The 22,359-nt window shown below is 25.4% G+C and overlaps 1 protein-coding gene across 7 annotated transcripts in view; it reads right to left on the bottom strand.

The window, feature by feature from the left end:
* Vps13 (vacuolar protein sorting 13C) overlaps nt 1–22,359 on the bottom strand; it is a 123,183-nt gene that overhangs the window by 27,668 nt on the left and 73,156 nt on the right. The window contains exons 48-59 of one of the 7 annotated variants that reach the window (XM_087166007.1): nt 21,791–21,905; nt 21,572–21,709; nt 20,818–20,904; nt 19,554–19,667; nt 18,320–18,421; nt 15,076–15,117; nt 10,672–10,734; nt 8,709–8,798; nt 6,019–6,126; nt 5,030–5,116; nt 4,862–4,921; nt 3,765–3,803 (exon numbers count right to left, since the gene is read on the bottom strand). In XM_087166007.1, the coding sequence (XP_087022133.1) occupies nt 3,765–3,803; nt 4,862–4,921; nt 5,030–5,116; nt 6,019–6,126; nt 8,709–8,798; nt 10,672–10,734; nt 15,076–15,117; nt 18,320–18,421; nt 19,554–19,667; nt 20,818–20,904; nt 21,572–21,709; nt 21,791–21,905 (1,045 nt within the window). Of the gene's footprint in view, nt 1–3,764; nt 3,804–4,861; nt 4,922–5,029; nt 5,117–6,018; nt 6,127–8,708; nt 8,799–10,671; nt 10,735–15,075; nt 15,118–15,763; nt 15,809–18,319; nt 18,422–19,553; nt 19,668–20,817; nt 20,905–21,571; nt 21,710–21,790; nt 21,906–22,359 lie in introns of all 7 variants that reach the window. The other 6 variants (XM_087166009.1, XM_087166008.1, XM_087166010.1 and 3 more) reach the window with 6 other exon arrangements.

Below are 22,359 nucleotides of genomic sequence, written 5' to 3'. Positions count from 1 at the left end.
ATTTTAATTATATCATATGTTAGGTATAAATTCATTAAAAAAAATTCATTTTAGCATTTAATTAAATTTAATTTAAATTTTAAAAAAGACTTTGTTTAATAAAGGATGAATATTTACCTTAATTAAATCGCAAAATTATTAATTACACCTTATTTATTCAAATATTACTGATGAAAAGAAAAACAAACCATAGTAAAACTGGATAAGTTTAACAATATGTAATTCAAGAAATTGAGCACAATCATTAATAACTTCTAATATTCCAGAACTTTCAACAGTTGATTGTAAATTATACTGAGAATTTTATACTTTTCTTAATTTCAAGGAAAACTGCCACCCTGTTGACTATAAGAGAAATCTATTTGGTTTTCACATTTTTTCCACTTTATTTTGGTCATCTTGCCCTGTCTTTTACCAAAGTGGTAAAACTACTTTGATTATATATAAATGTAATGTCTGTATTGTTAGTTTCATGCTTTTTTGCAATATTTTTTTACGATGCATCAATTTTCTACAATTAAAATGATTGTTTCGGGTTTCAGAAGAATACTAAAAATGTTATTTTATTTCAGTTAAATATTTCATTACCTGATTACTTTGGAAAATATGACAAATGTTAATGTTAAGTAAAAGTCTGCTTTAGTCAAGCAGGCATATCAAATGGCATGAATTTATGTTTTTTTTTTGCTTTTTGGTGAGAGAATTTCTAGCAGTTGTATAGATGAGGTGAGGCCACAAGTGGGGTAAGACAAGGTACACAACTCTATATGAAATTTAGAAATACTGGAATTTCCGTCATAAAGTAACAGACACTTCTATTTATGACAATTTAAGAAAATAATGCATGTAATTTACTTGTTATGTATTCAAGGTCGAACTCAAGGGAAGAAGAGAGCGATGAACAATTGTTCCAGGACTTCAGAGGGACTGACCAAGTATCTTACAAAACAGTGTTTATTAATCAGTTTCTTAAAAAGATAGTTTTCTTTTTTTTCCATATAAAAATTCTGTAAAATATCAAAATAAGGCTTTTTTGCTTTGAGAAAAAGGCCCACAAAAAATTTTGTGCTGCGGCTTGCAAAACTTATGTCAGGGTGCATAGTCAAATCTTTCAACAAATAATAAGTACTTTTTAAGCACTATATACATTAGCAAGATTCAAAACAATCTTCAGAGACTTCACATGATTGTGAAAAAATAACTATTTTCTGACAAAGAACTCTCTTCTTGATTATACTAACCACCATAAAAAGATCCGAGAGATTTTTCGGTTCGATATCAGAGCGTGGAAAATGAAGTATGAAATTGAGAATGCAGCATGCAATAATCACACCGAACCCAGCTCAGTAGACGTACATGCGGACTTGAAAGTATTTCATAAAACATGTAAAATGATTGGCGCTTTCATAAGCTATGGACCGACAGTATGCCGAAATGGATAGTGGCTGAATGAATTGTGAAAACATTATTAGAACAATTGGAAAAGCACACTTTTGCACAACACGTGGCGAAAATCGACATGGACAAGAAGAAAATCTCATTTTTAAAAAGGGAAAAATTAAGCACTTTTTAAAGACATCCTATGAAAAAAGCACCTTTAAGAGCTCTTAAGAAGAAAATCTAGAATAAGCACGTTTAAGCACTTTTTAAAAACGCTACGAACCATGCTATGTCCAGTCATGGACATAGGTATTGTTTTTCTCCCCTACACTGCAGCTTTTGCTGGCTCAGCAATTTTTCAGATCAAGCGATTGGGGGCAAAACTGGGTAATACTCATTAGTCTACACTCGAGAGCAGAAATTATCGTATCTTCTTGACAAGTAAAGTGTAATTCACAGTTAGTTTGCTGGAAACAGTACTGATTTCAGCATAATCAAATTACTTGGCTTTACCCCACTCGGCCATACTAATTTAGAACTTCAATTCATACTTCTTATTTAATCTGTATTCAATGCTCTGGGTTATGGCAGCTGCAAACATGAGTGATTGTAATCAGATAATGATTTTATCTTAACCAATTCAGTGTTGCAATTTATTTTTAAAAAATTTACTAAAAATTTGTCTGTAATTTATGGATTGAATGTTCCCCAGTTACGGCACTTATGCACTAGATTATGACAGCAGACATATTCCCCTTATTAAGCTGTATCAGTTACTTTTTAAAAATGTTTGCTATATCTGAGAGAGAAATTTTGTTAATAAATCATATATAAAAAAATTTTAAAAAATATTCAAAGGAATATAAAATTAAATTATGTGTTTAATTAATTTATGCATTATTAACAAAGTCAAACGTTATAGAAATAAATGAAAAAAAAAAACACTTTTCATATCCAACTAGCAGTTCTACTAGCAAACTATTAAATAAAAAGAAGATTATTTAACAATTGTTAATTCATAATATTGAGAGGAAAAAATAATTGCTTATACATTTTCACAAAACAATGGCCATTCAAAAATGCTGAATAGACAAAGAAATTTTTTTTTTCGTAAGTGTACCATATTTTCTAGTGTATAAATTAATTTTTGTTAAAGGAACTTCTGTCTTTTTTCAATATATATAAATGCTGAACTTTGTTATTTTCTAGTGCTTAAATTAACCTCCTGACAGTTTTTGCCTCATGACAGAACAACACTTATATTACAGAGAAGAGAGAATAAATTTAAAAAATAATAAGATAAAATCTGAGTGTCAGAAATGATACAAAGCATAATTTTTAAACATTAATGAGAAATTTTGTATATTAAGACAAACTAAAGTTGTAGTGTCATAAAACAAGCATAGTGGTTATAACAAATTATAATGTGATACTATTTAATGAAAAATATTCTTTTATGATTTAAACTCACTGGCATTCTAATTTTGAAAACATATTAAATAATAATATTAAAAGCATTTAGTAAAAATATTTATAAAAAATTTAGTGAAAAATAAAAGTAGTAATTTAAATAGTTTCTATTTTTTTAATTAGTAATTTAAATAAATCAGGTTCCGCAGTGGACTGATCATAAAGACACAGCTCCAAGTAGAACACCGAAGTCAAGCATCACTGGCTGCGGTCCGTGAGCCGGTGTTGACCACTTTGATCAGCCTGTGTAGAGACCGAGGGTACGCAGTATTGGTTCTCATTAAACTGTTCTACTGAAAATTGCACGACTTCACAGGCAGGTCGTTGGACTACCAAAGCAGGGGAGCCATCCCCTCTGCAGATGATGAAAATTAAATTAAATGGTTTATTTCCTTAACTATCTCATAGAATGTACCTCGAGTGGTCACTTTTTAAAAAACAAAAATAAGAAATAAGTCTACGTATTTTCCCAGTTTGTAAGGGAAAACTCAAAATTCCCTGCATTTTCCTATTTATTTTAGGTGACTTTTAAATTCCCTGTATTTTTCAGATTTTCCCTGTTCTCCCTGTGGAGTGGCAACCCTGATAAAGAAAAATATTAACTTATACACTCGAAAATATAGTACTAAGTATATTGATAGTTATGCAGACTTAAAGAAACATGCAATGTAATTTTCATGATTTTTAGAATTTCAGGCATATTTTAACAATGTTGGGGAAATCCAGCACATTTCTGCAGAAATAAATTATCATTAATCCATTTAAGATATAGGAATTAAGGATTAGGCAGACATGCTAGTATGGAAAATACACGAGCACTTTTTCTAAAGTTGCATACAGAAGCAAAAAGTTAGTTATATATTCAGCCCATATGCACTTATTATTGCAAAAACCTTAGAAAAATCTTTACATACATTTTCCCTTTTCTTTGATGAAGAATCTTGGGAAATTTCCTGCAGGTTAAAAGTAGTTATTTTCATGTACTAAAAAGTCAATTTTACGAAAACAATTTGTAAAGAGAAGATCTAAAAAATTTGTCACAAAATATGATGCTAATACGAATTAGATGCAATTTATATGCTTCATTTTAAATTATTTTAAAATTTATTTATTATTCAACGGTAAAAAAAACTCTTTCAACACAAAAATATTCCTAAACTTAAATGGCATGTAATAAAAAAACTTATTAACTTAGCACAATTGCACTAAAGTTAAATATATATATATATATATATATATATATATATATATATATATATATATATATATATATATATATATATATATATATATATATATATATATATATATACACAAATATTAGTTAAATTTTTTAATTTAGTTAACATACTTTCGACATGTAGGCAATAGTTAATAAGTCACAAATTTTTTTATATATTTATAAATCTAATTAAAAAATTCAAAATCTCCTAAAAAATTTATTTAGTTTATTAGTCTAGACTTCTTTCAAAAGAGGTTTCAGAAACATTATACGAAACCCCCTAACTAAAATAAAATAAAATTTATGATTCACATTTAAAATGTATTTACAGCAAATTCAATAATTTTAAGGTATTATTTAATTTCTGAATTTTCTTATAAATAGGCTGATTCCTAAACTAATTAATGAAATAATCTAAAAGCCAACATTTAAAATTGATAGATTTTTATGATTATAAACATTGCTTAGAAGTAAAGATTTTTTCGAAGTCAATCAAAACAATAAAAAATACAGATTTTAAGACAAAATTAACTTTTATGCATATTTTTTAGTACCATACATATGATAATTTTCAAACAAGCTTGTAATGAAAATAAAATTATATTAGAGTAGACCTTAGTATATTCTAACTTACAATTATGAAACCCAACTAATATTTTAAAAATTAAACTTTTTAAGTACAATTTTTGCAGCTGCATATTTTAATTAAATAATACAAAGAATATTAAAACATATACATCGTGCTATTCTTGTAAAACCTTGAATGCTAAAAATAAGTAAAAACTATACCTCAGAGGTTGGGATTTTTAACCACTCAGATGTACCAATTTCCATTACTTCTATTTCTTGCTAATTGGAAACAGAAATAAAATCGTATAAATTTTTTGAAAATACAAATCAAGAAATGAAAATATTTCAACTTGATTTAAGAATAAAGATAACAAATGATATACTTACTTCACAGTTGTTTACTAAAAGATAATAAGGTGTGAAGATAACCATTTTTGTTAATCCAGCTTGACTTAGCTTTATTTGCACTCCTAACTGTAACATTAAATATAAAGCTAAGTAATTAAAACTACACATGTTCAAAACATTATAAAACTTTAAACAACATTTTCAGTTTGACTACATTAATTTTTAAAAATTAATTAGCATGAAATGGATTCTTATCATACAAATTTCACTTAGTTATATTCTTTTCTTTTACACCAACTTATATATACATATACGTAAAATAAATAACATTACTAATTTGGAGTATAAATTTTTTCCAAACTGATATTAGGCAACAAAGAATACATATGAGATTTTAAACTAATTGAATTAAAAATAGAAATAATGTCCAAAAATGCAAGGAAGTTGAAACACCTTTTTGAATGCATTTTACATCTTAGAAATCAATTACACTTTTGACATCAATAAAAAAAAGTAAAACAACATAAAAAGAAAATTAAATAGTAGTTAAAAAGAACAATAATTTTAGTTCTATATTAAATATCCTTTAAAGATGGTATACTAACTACAGTACATCAGATGGAAATACTTGATATCTCTTTTAACCATTTGATTTGTGCTTTGTACATTGTTCCCGAATTTTATTAAATATGATTCAATTTAAATGCAAACTTAATTTGGTTAAGAATTTTATCAGAATAATACACATAATTACATTTCTTAAAAATAAACTAATCACATAGCTGAAATACTGGTCTAATAATGCACTTTTTAATATTATATGCATACTAAATATACAAGCTAGCAAACAATATTTGCTTATTTTAATGTTTAGTTTTGAATAAACTGTAATCGATTTCTGCTAATTTAAGCTAGAATTAAGATATTTATACAATCATCCTCAAGCCTGGTAACAAGGGGTGTCAGAAAAATTTTTTACATTAACTTATTCACTGTATTACACTTCTTATAAATTAAAATGTAATTACTCCATATGTTTTCCCACTCTTGGTTTTTGCAATAACAGTTCCAGAGCTTCCAACAGCATCCAGAGAAAATTTGTCAGACCACTCAGAATCTCCGATTTTCAATGATGCCTGAAAGATGAAAAAACCAAGGAGCAGATAAATTTTTTAACACATTCAAAACAAAGAAAAACGAATTAAAATTCAATACAACAATTTGGTATCATCAAATTACAGGTATGGGTTAATATTTTCAAATCATCATCAGTACCACAGCAGCCCAATAGGGAACGAGGCTTTCCCTTTAAGAGATTTGCTTACATTCTGTGTGACAATGGTACCCCAGTTCTACTTGACCTTAACCTTTGTTTTCCAAAAACTCTTTCAAATAAATGCATTCAACAGAACTTAGGATGCCCTTTTAATCTTCAACTCGGTGGCATTAATAATAAAAGCTTTTTAAAAGTATTCAAACAGTGATAAAATCTTAGGTCTAGCTTATGAGATCAAACATTCAGAATTCCAACAGTTAAAACAAGATTCCACTTCTCACTATCCTTATTCTTTTTTGACCTTTGTAATGTCTGGTGGCTATTTTCTTCATCTGATTTCTCAATAATGAGATTATTTACGAAACTCTACCGGCAAGAGGTTCACTGTGTTCTTTTTAAAATGTCTCCTTATTTTGTCTAGCTAGAGTTAAGTATAAACCATTTAATGCATTCAAATAACTATTTATAAACTTTGCATGGTTGAAAACATTTTCAGAAAAATAGAAGTCCAAATTCATAATTTAATATATGAAATGAACAGATTTATACAGTTATAAAGCTGTTATTCTATACAGCCCATTATTGTTCGAATGTTTATTTTAGTACATTCTAGCACAAGGACCCTAAGGTTTTTTTAAATCCGAACTCGAAATTGTTTAATGTGTATGTTAGACAGAGTCCGAAAATTACAGACACCACTTAATTTGCAGGTGAAAAATAATTCAAAGATTTAATAGAATTTTCAGTCATCTCTTCTCTTCGAGGAAATTTAAAAGACAAGAGCTCGGCAGTACATAATTTTTAACTAGCATACCCGCTTCGAAATCAGTTGCATAATTTCCGCACACATTGTTATGACTAAAGAGGTCCTTCGTCTCCCAACTGAACTCAACTGACATAAGGGAGGTGACAGGGAGGGAAATTTCTAAATATGTTTTTAATCCTCGATATTTATCTTTGACAAGTAAATTTATAATGGGTATTATTTCTATTTGGCAGTATCTTTCGACACATGTACAATGCAAAGCGCCAACGCAATCACAATTTGAGATATAACGTGTGTGTTATACTAGATTCTCGATTGTAAAACAGTTTTTGATAGATAACAAAATAGTATACAATTGTCTGTTTTTAGATATCTGATAAGAACTTTGTTTTTATGCAATTAGAGTTGAAAGAAATTTTTACCAATTGCTAAATTCATGAAGTAATTTTGAAATTAGTTAAAGACATAATTAATTCCTTTTTCCAATGTAATTTAAATTTGGACGTGCCTCTTATTGCAGGTTTAAATCCTATTCTCCTCAAATAATTTCTAACTAAAATGCTATACAGGATTGATACACCATAGCACTATGGAAAAGCATTTTCAAATTGGGTTAAGACACATTTGTTTGAAATTTTGTTCTCTGATGTAATTTAGGATATACTTTTAACAGCAGACCTAAATCCCAAATCTTTTTATGAAGAATTCTTAACTAAAATACTATACTCCAATTAAGAAAAAAGAAGCCAATTTAAGAGCGTTCAAAGCAATGTAAATTTTTTTTTTATTGTTATTAAAATAACAAGAGAAAAATGCACAAATAAATGATGAAAAAACGTTTAAAAGGATAGTGTTCAGCAGAATTGATGATTCAAGATGCAAAAAAAGGTAATAATTTCCTTCAAAATTCATAAACGTACTGAAAAAATGTTTTAAAACAATTACTTTCAAAAAAGGTTTAAATTTTTTAACATATTGTTTTAAATTGATTTGCAGAAAAATGAATCTGAATGTAATGATGAAGGAGAAAAAAGAAAAACATTAAGCTAAAATGTAATTTAGTAGGTAGATATATAAAAAGATAATAGATAAGACTCAAACAAATTGAGTTATTTATAAATGCAAAACACATTAGGTGCCAATCAATTTTTTGATGTACTTAACATTTGTCACAGACTTAACAGAAATAATTACTAAACATTTTTCTATTGTTATCCAATGGAGAAGTTCCAATGTTATCCAATGGAATTGCTATCCAATGGAGAAGTTCTGCTCTGCAGATTATTTTTTGTACAGACTTATGAAAGTAGATTGACAGTAAAAGAATAAAAGAGTCAACTTCTTAAGAGAGATGTTATATAAAAGGGCTACAAAAATATTCAAAATATAAAGCAGGACCTTCAAAAGAGAGTGAAAGTGTTATTAAACTTTTACAATTATTATAATCATTGTGAATATCAGTAACTTGATGTAAGAAAGTCATCAGCTTTACATTATGAAAAATTAGATTAACCCTCAGAGGGTAAGTAGAGGTTAGTAATAGTTTTTGAACAAACATTAGTTAAAAAAAAACTAATTAAGTTAGCTAAAATTAATTTAGTCAATTCAAACTCAACAAAAAAAATATTATTTGATAAGAAATATAGAACTTAAAACTGCAATTATATGCCCTTTACCTTTTTCTTTGCAAAAAATGCTTTAGCTTTAAAAGAAAACATCACTGGATTAATTTCAGCAGGATGTCGAATAATATTATCTTCTTCTCCCTAAACAAAAATAAATCATGATTGTAACAAAAATAAAATATAATTCCTCTTTAACAATAATCATGTTTAATTTTTTAAACAAACTACTTTAAAACAATTACTATTATTAGACAAATTAAAACAAAACTTAATAGACTATGAACTCGTGTGACACAAATGAATAAATAAATAAAAACAATAATAATAATTAAAAACAAAGTTTTTTGCTGTTGTTGCAGAAGTGGGATAGTGAAAACAATGTTAAAGTCGCTTAAGTTTTTCTTTAAATATCTGCAATTTTTTAAAAAAATATGAAACCATGAAAACCAAATTCTAAAAATAATTATTATAACTTTGAAGAAAAAAATGTTCAAAGAATATTCGTGAAACCAGCAATATAGTAAAAAGTAGTAAGCTCTTTCATAAATCATAGGACCCAATTTCCCATTAAAAAATTTACAATTAAAAATAAAATTCAAAAGAAAATAGTTAATTAATTTCTTGATATCTAAATTTTTTTAAGCTATTTATTAAAACACAAAAAAATTATTCGAAAATTAGAAAAATATTATTATTTAAAATAGCCAAGATTTTTAAGGAATACCACTGAAATATTCCAGTAAGTGGTTAGTTCTTTCAAAAAATTGAAGGATATAAATTGTCTTTTAAAAATAGGCAATTAAATAGAAGAAAAATGAAATGACAGAGTCAATCTAAGAAAGCAAGATTTTAAATTAAATTTTACCATAACTTAAACAGATAATGCAGACATCTTAAATATTCAAATTGAATTTGTGAAAAAAAAAATGTCAGCCTGTTTTTCATAAATTTTATGAATAATATGTGATACATAATTTAATGCTTCAATGATATAAACCAAGTAATTTAAATAAATTCTAACTAATAAAAACTATAATTATTTAATTAATTACTATTCTATATATTGAAAGAGGAAATAAGATTTATTATTTCATGCAATATAATGAGGTTTGTGGGGAAAGAAAGCCTAATATTCAAGAAGTTAAAACTCATTAAAACAAAGTTAAAACTTAATTAAATTTTTTTTTTATTTCAAATACAATTTAACCCTTTCGATCAAATTTATACCTGATTAAAATTTAACTAAGAAAAATAGTTTAGTTCAATATTTAAATGCTAAAAGAAGGCCTAAAGCAGTTCTGCAGAGCCCCACAGGGGTTCCAAGAGTTAAAACATTTTGCTTTGAAAACCAATCATAACTTTTGAAACCTGTTATTATATTTATTTTCAAACAAATCATTTATTTAATTATTTATTGAATATTTCAGTCATTTCTATGAAATTATTTAAGTAAAATGTCAGTGAAATAATAGTGCTATTTTTAAAATATTTTTTTTTGAATAACAATGTATTGAATAAATTATTTCAATTATTATCATTCTATAAAAAACATTGCATTAATGCTTCCCATCAAAATTTTCAATTTAAAGAGAATAATAAAATTCAACCATAAAAATTGTGTTTCTTTGATAAGCATTTTCAACATTTTTGACAGTTCATTCAATGTTTATAATTCATTTTCAATTCAATAAAAACCATAATTCAGCTTATTTATTTTTTCATTTTTAGCCTATGCGTACTCTAAGAGCAAATTCAAAGCTTAAAGATGGAAAGGGTTAAGTTAACACCCGAAAAAAATTTTTTAGTACTACTTCGTTTTAGAAAGAAAAATTTTAATAAAAAGATTTACATAATGTTAAACACACAAATTACTAAAAATTACTTAAAGTATAATACTCAAATTTAAATTTAATTCAAAGAATTAGAGGGTGGGGAATCGAAACATAAGAATATAAGTGGAAAAACAAATCTGCTCTCTTCAAATGTATAGTGGTTAAACTTTAAGCTAACTCACAGTGAAAAGGGATAACATTGAAGATCTTGATCCAGAATCCTCACTGTCAGATAAGTTGGACAGCTTGCAGAAAATTAAGCACAAATTTATTGATAAGTAAACACACAAAGAGATGCTAAATGATATAGCATATTATGAATACTGAATTTTCTAGCTTGATATATTTAACGGTTTTGAATTACAAATTTCAAGTTTAGTGGATAGGAAAATTAGATTGCAAATATTTAGCAATCAGCAATGTGAGTGAGCAGCTGCAGCATTAAATAAAGCAATTAAGCAGTGATGTATTTCAAAATGTAATAAAAAAAATAGCTGAAATATCAAAAAGAGAAAAACTTTGAATCAGGGTGGAATAAAAAAAAGACTAAAAGCTTATTCAAAATTATTATAATAATCCTTATAAGATGAAAAAGTAGAATTTATCGAAGTCTATAACACATAGAAAAAAAAATTATTAACTTTAATATTACAGAACATTATACCATATTTTAATTTATTGATGGTTAACCAATAACTTTTAAAATAATTATTAGTTTCAAAAAATCAACTTGAAAATTACTGAAAATTATTTTGTTCGAAAACTTTTTGATTTCTTTTAAAAAGTTGTCCTTTAAATGAAAGCAAATTAGTTTTTGTAAAAATTATGAAATAAAAAGCCCAAATGCTCATGGTTAAAAATTGTTACTAAAGAAAACTAATCGTTAATTTTTGAAAAAAGTATCTTGCATTAAAAAGACATAAATAACAACATCTAAAAAATCAAGTAATATATAGGATAAATAGAAAGTCTTGGATTGGGAAATCTACATATTTCTATTAAAATTATAATAATAAAAAAATATGTTAAATAATTAAAAAAAAAGATTTAATCTAAAAGATAATATATCTTTCTTATCTTTTTCAGAAAATCTTATCATTTTTCAGAGGATCAGAAATGAAACATAAAACCTCAAAAGCTAAACTACAGATAATGAATAGAACTTTTATTTTACATTAATTTCACTACTTTTAAGAATTTATTTTTATTTTAGAACTTAGCTTCCTCATGGACTTTTTATTCATCATAGATATTATGAAACTTGATTTTTCCAGAACATAAGAAATAAACCTTTTTTTAAAATCCTTGCTTTAAAACTTAAGACTCAAATCTAAAGCAGAGATAAAAGGCATTTTTAAAAAACTTTCAGCTGAAGCAAAAGTTAAGAAGGTTAAGTTTCTAAAACAGGAATAACATGCTAGAATTTGGCTTTATTGTTATATTAATAACTTATTAAAAGTTAATTATAAAAAATAATTAATGTATCTCAGATTATGTTATCTGATCTCGATATGTTGTAGTAGAATGAAAAGACAAAACAAGATTTAATAAGTCATAAACTATAGGCTAGCATAAAATAAGCACAACCAAGATTATAGTTAAAAATTTAGTCCCATACTTGGTTAAGAATAAAATATGCAATTTTAGTAAGTTAAAAATACCATTTGGACATAAATAAATATTCATTAAATAATAAATACAAAATAATGTAGGATATTCAAAAAATAATTTCAACCACTACACAAAATACTTACACTAAAACATCTTAACTATGAGTGTATTAAAAATTGTAATGGTAAATACTAAACACTGAACAGATTTCTAAAATTTAGAACAATGCAAAAAACTATAACTAAAATTAATACTAATATTCTATTCTGTGAAGTTAATCACTGATTATAATAACAAGTATTAAGAAAAGGAGAATATAATACAAAAACACAACACCTAAAAATAAAAAAAAAGCTACTCTTCCTTCTAAATATACCTTCAAAGAGTACAAAAGCATCGTTAGGATTAATGAAAAATGACTTTGATCTACTATTTTATTCCAAATATTTATATTTCAAAATTTTTTGCATTCTATAAATTTACATTTTATTTTCATTTGCATAAATCTAATCTATTCATTACTTAATGTTATTTACTTTCTTTAAAATGTGACATTTGTTAAAATGTTCTGCTATTGCACCTTTTATATATTATTTTAACTTTTAACAATATTAAAGGATTATCCAACATTTAAAAAAAAATATTTCTCAATTAAAACAAAAGAGTACTTCAAAACAAAAAAAGGAGTAAAATTAAAGAGCGCTTCAAAAATAAATTAAAAAATCAACAAATCTGCATGCGCTAAATATATAGTTTAAAACTACTAGTATTCTCTACTTCATATGTAACTAAAATTTGAAGTTATTAATGTGTGCAAAGTAAATAATAAATAAAAAAACTTATCAACACTCTTGTGGCATCTATAGAAAATCTAAAAATACAGAGAAGTGATGCAATAATCTCTTAAAAATTATTTAGTAGTATATTTTAGAAGAAAATTGCAACTAAAATTATTCAAACATATTTCCAAAACTATTAGCAGCAAAAAAAATTTTATTTTTTAAATGCATATCTTTAACAAATGTTTTAACTCAATTTACAAAAGTGTTACTAAAAAAATAATAACAATATAAATTTCATTGAACAGTTTCTTATTTTTACATATCGTTTAATCATTATATTGATATTTAATAACTGTATAATTTAAATAAGTGATTAAAATTATGTGCATTATTTAAGTATAAATAACTTCATATACACAGTAAAAGCTTGACTATCCAAAGCTCTTTTATATGGAGAGTTTTGTTTACCTACCTGTATTTCTAATTTATCGTTTAAATTTTCATTCTAGTTTTTGTCATAATTATTAGATATTGTAACACTGTAACCAATTTCCAAAACATTGCACTTGATATAATAATTAATAAACAAAGTCATTTTCCTCACTCAGAATTGTGATAAATGAAAATAAACCTCTCTATCATATACCTGCCACGTCATTACCAGAATGGTTTTTCTACGAAGTAAAGAAGTGATTATCGGATGATAGTTAAAAGAAAAATATGGTTTTATATTTTGCCAGAATTTAAAAACAACATTGTGAGATAATCATACAATCATAAACACATGAATTTATTTATATGTAGTGGTGATCCAAATCAACTGAAATTAAATTTATAAATCAAAGAATTAAATTGAAAAATATTAGTATCGCTATTACTTCTAAAATAAAATAAAATCTTGCAGAAAATCCAAGAGAAATGGCAGTTATATCATGAAGCTAATTTATAGACATATTATGATGTGAAGGAGCTTTTGCTTTCTAACTTGTGTATGATACCCAAGAGACATACACTGCTCAAAAAAATTAGGGGAGCCATTTGCTCCCCTAATTTTTTTGAGCAGTGTATATTTAATGTATTTTGGTAGCATTATACACTGCTCAAAAAAATTAGGGGAGCCATGTGCTCCCCTAATATTTTTGAGCAGTGTATATAGTAGAACTCTGATTTAACATCACCCGTGTATAAAAATTTTTCCGCCTTTAACGCCAGCACAGACTACGAGAAATTCAAATAATCTTTCAATGTTTAGAGAATCCACTAATTATATAGTGAATCAGCAAGCGAGAGTGGAGAAGTGGAGGAATATTTAAAAAAGTATAAGTAAATTTATATATATTTTATCTATACCATGCAATTTTAAATCAGAAAACTTTGATTTTTCCTTATTTGTAACCTAAAATATTAGATTTTGTGAGCAAAAAAAAAATTGTATTGAATTAGGATGGAAACATGGAAAAATTTCACTAAAATGTGGAATTTTCATATCAAATAATTGTAATAAATGTCAGAATTATTCAAATCGAATCTCAATCCTTGACTACTGTTACAGAAAATTCTGAGACTGGTTGTTTTCTAAGTATAATGTAGAAGTTTTCCAAGTTTTTGCAAAAAAAATAAATAAACTTTCTTTGACTATTTCCTGCCTTTTAGATTCAAAATGAAATTCTCTCTCAATTTTAAGTTTTTCCTATTCACTTTGACCTGTTGGAGCCCTGAAAAAAATCTCAGCAGTTGGAAATATTCAGTTGGAAAATCTCAGCATTTCATAAATAGCAATTATGATCAGTCTCATTTTATTAGAGAATTTTCAATAACGAATAAAGGCTCAGTGCTAATTACTTCAGATAATCAAGATTCTACTGCATTTGATAGTTATAGAAAATAAACTTCATAAGGGTCTTAGAAGAAACAGAATTCATATAAATGCACAAAATACTGTAATATTAAACAATAATTATAATTCATTAATAACTTTAACTGGAAGAAGCAAATTAATATGAATTAGAAAAAAATACACATTAGTAATACACACCACCAAAATATTATTCATATTAGTTAATTAGTAATAGAAAAAGAAATGGAAAATTAGTAGAAAAGTCAACAACCATGAAACCCATTGGTTTGATTGCCACAAGCAAAGAAAAGCTAAGAAAAAAACATGCATGCAAAATTTTAAGTGGAGAAAATCACCTTGCGATTCTTTCCCTCAAATTTCTCGAACTTCTTTGATCTCTGTGCAGAGAAAAAGAGAAATAACGTGATTCTCAAATGAAAGAAACCTTATCTGTTCTCTTAATTTTCCATGTTAAAGTATTTACAAATAATAATTATGAAGGTTTCAAAGTGTAACACTTCAAAAATATGCATGTTCCAGCACTTAATATAACAATACTTCTTAATTAATTTTGAAGGAAAAAAAAAAGCCAGTACTGATTTCCTACTGTGATTTTTTATAATTTAAGGTTAAAATATGGCATGTTAATAAGATTGCATTAAATATAGATGTGTACAGTAAATTTAAGCCTTGAAATACTAATTTTGAAAATAAAAATATTCATTAATTTAATTTACATTCATATTCCACATGGAAAAAAAGTCAGTTTGACACATGATTTCATTTTTAAAAATATTATTGTAGGCATTATTTTCCGATTCGTATTTTCTCTTTCTTTATTAAAAAATGTCTTTAGTTCTTATTGCAATTTCAATACTTCAAAATGATTTTAAAATTTATTATTTATTTGCAGTTCTCTATACATATATTAATTAAAAAAGAGAGCTCTAAATGGAAAAGTATGTGACGAGGACAACACAAAATGCTTTGAGAGATTTTGCTAAACAGAGATCTTAGCTTAGCGCAACTTATGTTTAAACTCACCGATGAATAGCAACAAGATTTGAAATCAAGACGCTTTCTTGTTTCCTAAATTTAGAAAGCAATATTAATGCCAAAATGTAAAGAATTTCTATACATTTATAAAAAATTTTAAAAATATATTTTGACTGACAGATGCTCATTACCTGTTCATTATATAAGATGCCACTGTACACTAACAGTAATTTAAAAAATATGGAATTTTATGAATAAAAATTAAAATTCTAGTAATAAATGGATTCAGTACACATACCGAAAAATGAAAAACTGCTTAATTGAAAATAGTATTTAAAAATAAATTTAAGAGATACAACTTTTTGAGTTCTGTTCCTTTTCTATTTAAAAAAAAGGTAATGCCATTTTGAGCCTGTTTTACTGAACAGTGTTTACTGTATTGAATGTAAACACAGAAATCACTTTTTTATGCCATTTAAATAGTGATACTTATGGTTATTTCTTGGCAGGAATAAATAGAGAAATACTGAAAACTGCCATAACTATAAAAAAAAAGTAATGCTTGAAACTCTTAAATATATAGCATCAAAACAGTTAACTATTTTAGTATAACATATTTCTGAATTTCAATGCAGGTTTCTGTCTTTCAGTACAATAATCATGAGGTTTTTTGTTTTCTTAATAATTACTATATAGCTATTGGCTTACACACTATAAATGTGCTATCTCCCTTTCATAAAATTTTTTTAGTAACATATCTCCAAAACAAGCAAATATCTTGACATTGTCTAAAAATAAATAAGATATTTGAAGTAACTTAAAAGAAAAAGTCAGTAAATAATTAAAAACATTATTCATCATCAAAATATCATTCAAAACTATTGGGGTTAAACTTAAATATTAATTGTCCAAAAAGTTTTAAGTTGCTTCAAAAAATAAGTTTGATATCTAAATTCCTATGTATTTTAGTTTGAGAATTATTCCTGTGTATTTTTTTTAAAGTAATACAAAGCTAAAAATAAATGTAAAAAAATGAGAAAAAAATATCAGGCAACAAATTTAAAGGAGATAAAGTTTCAGGCATTACAGAAAATAGATAACTAAAAGAGCAAGAAAATTGTGAGGTACAATAAATTTTTTTCCTGAAACATATCTCAATCAGAAAATATTCAACTTAATATACAACTGTGCATTACACTTAGAGAAGTAATACATTATCATTATTTAAAATAATAATATTGATAAATAAAAATCAATTCAATGATTCAAAAAGGGATTGTGCATTAAAAAAATTTTTTAACTTAAAAATGCTGCAGAATTTAACTAATAAACAATATATATTTATAAAATAATTTTACTTAAAATGAAGAACTGTGCGGCATAGTTAAAGGATAAATAAATTCCATAATAAAATAACATTTAAATTTCATTTTAAAATTCCTATTCATGAGATTTTTCTATTTAAATTTTATTAACATAATCTTTAATTGTTCTAATTTAAAAAATTAAGTTTAGAATTAAAAATTGATGAATTTAAAGCCTATTATGAGCCTGAGTATCTAAAATAAATTATTTTTTATTTTATTTAATATTCTTTAAATATGATCTTGACAATATATTTCCTGGCTTGTCAGAGAAATATATTTACCAAGAACAAAGCAGAAGGGTTGAATTAAATGTGCATTTTAAGTTAAAATAATTCATATTCCAAAACTTCAATATTTAATTTCAACAAACTCTACTGCTTTAAAAGCTTGTGTTATCTTTTTATACTCTCAGAATATCCTAGAAGTTGACTCCCTAAGAGATTTCAATTTTTCAGAGGGATTTCTTCTCACTATAAATTTTAATTTAATACCATGATGTGTTTAAAAACTATATAAAAATTTATAATTTTTAAGATTTTACCTATTATAATTTTTACTATTTATGTTACACTACTTTAATTTTTTTTTAAAAAAAACCTAATAACTTTAAAGTAATATTTTTATGTTGTGATTCTTAAAAGACAATTTTACTTGAAAAAGATCATAAATTGAAAGTTCATATCTTTAATATTATTTCAATCTATTAAAAACAATACACAATACTTTTAATACATATATGTCATTCAATAATAAAAATTTTCACTTCAAATTAATATTTTTAGCAATGCATTTAAAAATTTTTGCATAATACTATTGCTACCACGCATCAAATCAATCCTAAACTAAACTAATAAGAATTCCTTTAACAAGTTCAAAGTAATTACTTCTGCTATAGCTTTTGCTCATCAATGTACAAATATGCACAATAAAAATAATATTAAAAATAATAGTCTTTTAAAAAATACCTATTATTTTTTTAATTTGAAATTAAAAAATTATTTTGGAATAATTCAAATTCAACTTTCTGAAACACTAAGCATAAAAACTATACATCTATTTATAATACAACATTAATTTTGATTAAATTTTATGCAATGCCTAAGTTGTCTAAAATTCACTTCCTTTAACATACATTAAATTTCAGTCTACAATGAATGAAATGATAAAAGTACAAATATATACTTACAAACTGGTCAAAGCAAAGTAATAAATTGACAGGTGAAAGATAACTACTTACTCTGTATGTTAACATCATTCCAGTTTTATTCACCATGCAAAATGGTGAATACAGTTGCATAACAAGGCAACCATTAATTCTTTGTGAATGCACTCCTAAAGCCTAAATTAAGAAATAAATTTTCATTTAAAATTATTAATTATTAACTATAAAGATAAGCTAGCAACAGTGAAACTTAAAGTACTAGTGGAAACAAAATGAAAAAAAAATATTAAGTTACAAAAAATTTGATAAATATGAAAACTTATTTATGTTATTTTATTTATCTGGTGTTTATTTATTTTACAAGAAATTTTCTCGCTTTCTTGTTAAAATTAGAGAACAGTCAAAACTTTTCTCGATTTCTTGTTAAAATCATCAAAATAAGTGGGATTCATAAATTATTATTATAAAATATTTCACAAAACATGTATACAAAAAAAAGTCTAGTTCATCTTTGCAGTCCAAGGCACAATTGTCCTATTTATATTACCATTCTAAATATCAAAATTTTGACCTCTTTATGTCTAATGACCACTTTTTTAGCGGTTTTCAGCAATTATATAGCAAGAGTGTAAATAGTACCTTTTTTTCATATAAACTTTTAGTGGTTGTGTCCATTTTTAACACTTAAAAGTGCAAAAGATTGAGGTTAGAAGGGTTCTAAATATTGTAATTTTAAACCATTGAAATTTCAGTTCAAAATTTTAGAGAAAAGTGGAACTCTAAATTAAAGAGTCCCATGAAAGAGCTTTTACATTCAGAAATACTTTCTTGATCAGGATGTTTTTAAAAATGTTTAAGAAAATCATACACTTCAGTATTTTAAGGTTTGTTAATTTGATATAGAAACTAACAGCCTTATTTTTCAACTACTAGTGTTATTTTTGAAGAAGTTTAAAACTTAATTATGAAAGACAATCGAAACATTGAAATATATTTAGGATGCATTTTTCTAGAAAATTATAACTTTCTTCCTATTCTCTATTTTTTGATTGGGAAAAGACTTAACCATTACAAAATCCCCACAAATTAAATTTTTTTAACAAAGCAATTAAACTTACAAATAGGATTTTATGTTTGTGAGATTAAACATTCTTAAAATTATAAAAGAAAATAAACAAAAGAAAAAAAAACTTATTGAATTTAAAGTAACAGAAAAAATCATGTTATAGACATTAGCATTATAAAAATTTGACTTTATTTATACGATAAAGCAACAGAATCATTTTAAGTGCTAAATATTTGTACTAACTAAATGCAAAGTTCTGTCGCTGGTGGGGGAATCAAATACCCAAACACTGATTTCATCCACTTGTTTCTTCAATACTTTGTAGCATGTCCAATTTCTATCTAAATAGCTGTTTATCTGCAAAAAGAAAATAAATACTTTATCTATGTTTAAAATTTTCATCAAAAAATAAATACTTCATCTATGTTTAAAATTTTCATCAAAAAATAAATACTTCATCTATGTTTAAAATTTTCATCAAACAGCAATTTTGTCTGTTGCAAGTAATAAGAAACTTTAATTGATATATTTATTATCAAAAAAAGGAGTTTTTCAAAATAATAATTGATTAGGTAAAATTTTGTGCCATGTAATGAATTTTTCAGAACTCATTCGTGAGGCCACTTCCTCAATTTTGACATAGATCTGAAGGAGAAGTAAATTTTCTCCAAATCCCTGTACTTCTCAATGATAAACCACATGACTTTTGATTCCAGATTTTATGAACATGTAAATAGCATGTACTCAGTGGGTTTTTGTAGAGTCGAGGATGAACCCTGGCCCTTCCGGTCCACAGTCCGATTCTCTACCCACTGCCTTTACAAAGTAGGCTAAGACAGTCAATCCAAAAACTGTTTAAAATGTAAAGATTAAAATTTACTTGACCTTAGACTTTATGAACTTATATAATGAGGCAGATGCAATTTTTTTCAAGATGTGATAAAAGTTGATTGTGGATTGTTCATATTGTGGGTGCAAAAGAGTTTTTCTAACCAATTACGCAATAATGTGTTGTTATAGAATATTGATCTCAACATGCACAAGCAGATGTAATGAAAAAGTACTTGTCATGTTGTACCTCGAATAAATGTTGACTGTTATAAATTAGTTGAATTTTCTTTTATGATTATTAACAAGAGCAAAAAAGTGATAATAAAGACTTAAAAAGTCCATGACCTAAATGTGCTTATTAATGCTGATATAGGATAGTTTTCAAATACTGTTGCCAATCAAATTAAAAAAGTTATAACTTTAAAGTGATTTTAGAGATTACAAATGGTATAAATTTGGTATGAATCAAAATCACAAATTCTAGCAAGTTTCAATACATCATTCAAAGAGTACTAATATTTTACACACATAAAATTTTCCACGACTTCTATATTATGATTATATGTTGTTGAATTAACATTATAATGAATGTATGTGTGAAGAAAGAATAAATACAAATAAAAAAGAACAATTCTTTAAGAATGCACAATATAATAGAAGAAAAACAAGTCCTTACTCTTATTTCAAGGCCAAGTTTATCTAAATCAATAGCCCACAGGTCATGACTTTCTCCTTCAGCTAAGCAATAATCCTTACTTACACCCTAAAAGCAAAACATATTTGATGCAATATAAATATTCTTGATAATAAAAATATTACAAAGGTACTGTCAAAAAAATTAAATTTTAAAATTAGGAATTACCTTCAGTAAACAAAGTTTTACAAATGAAAGTCTAATATTTAACCTAAATTAAATTTTGTTACACTTAATTCAAATGGAATTTGCAAGAATATGATTGCTAAAAAGGAAAAAAAAAAATTCTAAAAATATTATTATGTAAAACTATGGATAATGATATCCTAATCATAATTTTAGGAAAAATAAATTAATTATTTCAAAGTAACAAAAAGTAGGAAAGATACTTCAAAAGTCAAAATAAAAGGATGTTCAGAATGGAATTAAAAAAAATTAAACTCATTATGCAAGAAAAATCAGATATTCAATGCCATTTAATAAGAATGGTTAAAGCTTAAAATAAAATATTCTGCTGAAAACTATTTATTAGATTTATTCATATTGGAATAAGATTTTTAATAATGAAAAAGCAAGACAATTTTACAAGAACACATTCATATCTTACTTTATTGCATGAAATTTAAGAAAGCAGAAAGGGAATAAAGTAGTAAATAGATTTATTTTAAGTAACAAAATGTTAATAAGTTAACCTAATTTTGAATTGTAAGCAATATTCTCTAGTAATGTTCAATACCTGCATCGAATAATTGATGGGATATAAAAGCAAGTTCCTTAATACAACAGTTGGATTCAAATGTATTTTGTACAATGAGCTAGATAATGTTTTGCGATTAGTTTCTTCATAATAAATCCGTTCAGCTTCTCCTGCAATCTGCAGAAAAAAAGAAAACAATTATTATTGGTATAAATATATAAATTTCATTATAAAAAGATTTTGTTAAAAGTTACCTACACTTATATAAAAAGGTTTTTTGTTAGATTCCTTATCTTTGCAATGAACTATTTTTTCCGTAGATGAATTATCAACTAAATCTTTCCAAGCAAAGGGAGGAAGTGTCAGTGTATACCTAAAACAAAATGCAAATTCCTTAGTTCCTCAGTTATATTCAAATGTTTATCATATTTAATGCTTCATGCATTAATTTACGCAAGATTCAAAGTTATATATAACATAATATAATTAAATAAATTTATCCTTCATGAAAATCTAGAAACATCAAAATTTATTAAAACAAAAAATGGCATCCTTTAAAAAATAAAATCAACTGCAAAAAGTTTTTTTAATGCAAAATAGGACTAACACAAAAAACAATAAGTATCATTTTAACTTTTTATATAGAGCTCTTTATTTGTAACGTTTAATAGAAAAATACTCACAGTGCAACTCACCAATGATAATTTATTGTATAGATTCTTTCTAATAATGACATGAAAGAATAGTTTTCCATTTTGCTCTGGTTAAGAAAATATAAATTTCATAAAAAAATAGCTGAATATATCAGTTAGTTCTCAAAAACTATA

Source organism: Parasteatoda tepidariorum, chromosome 6 (genome assembly GCF_982258835.1).
Source record: "Parasteatoda tepidariorum strain Cologne lab strain chromosome 6, Ptep-v5.0, whole genome shotgun sequence".
Taxonomy (NCBI): domain Eukaryota; kingdom Metazoa; phylum Arthropoda; class Arachnida; order Araneae; family Theridiidae; genus Parasteatoda; species Parasteatoda tepidariorum.
Note: the sequence above shows the minus strand (reverse complement) of the source record. Positions and strands in the feature narration are given on the sequence as shown.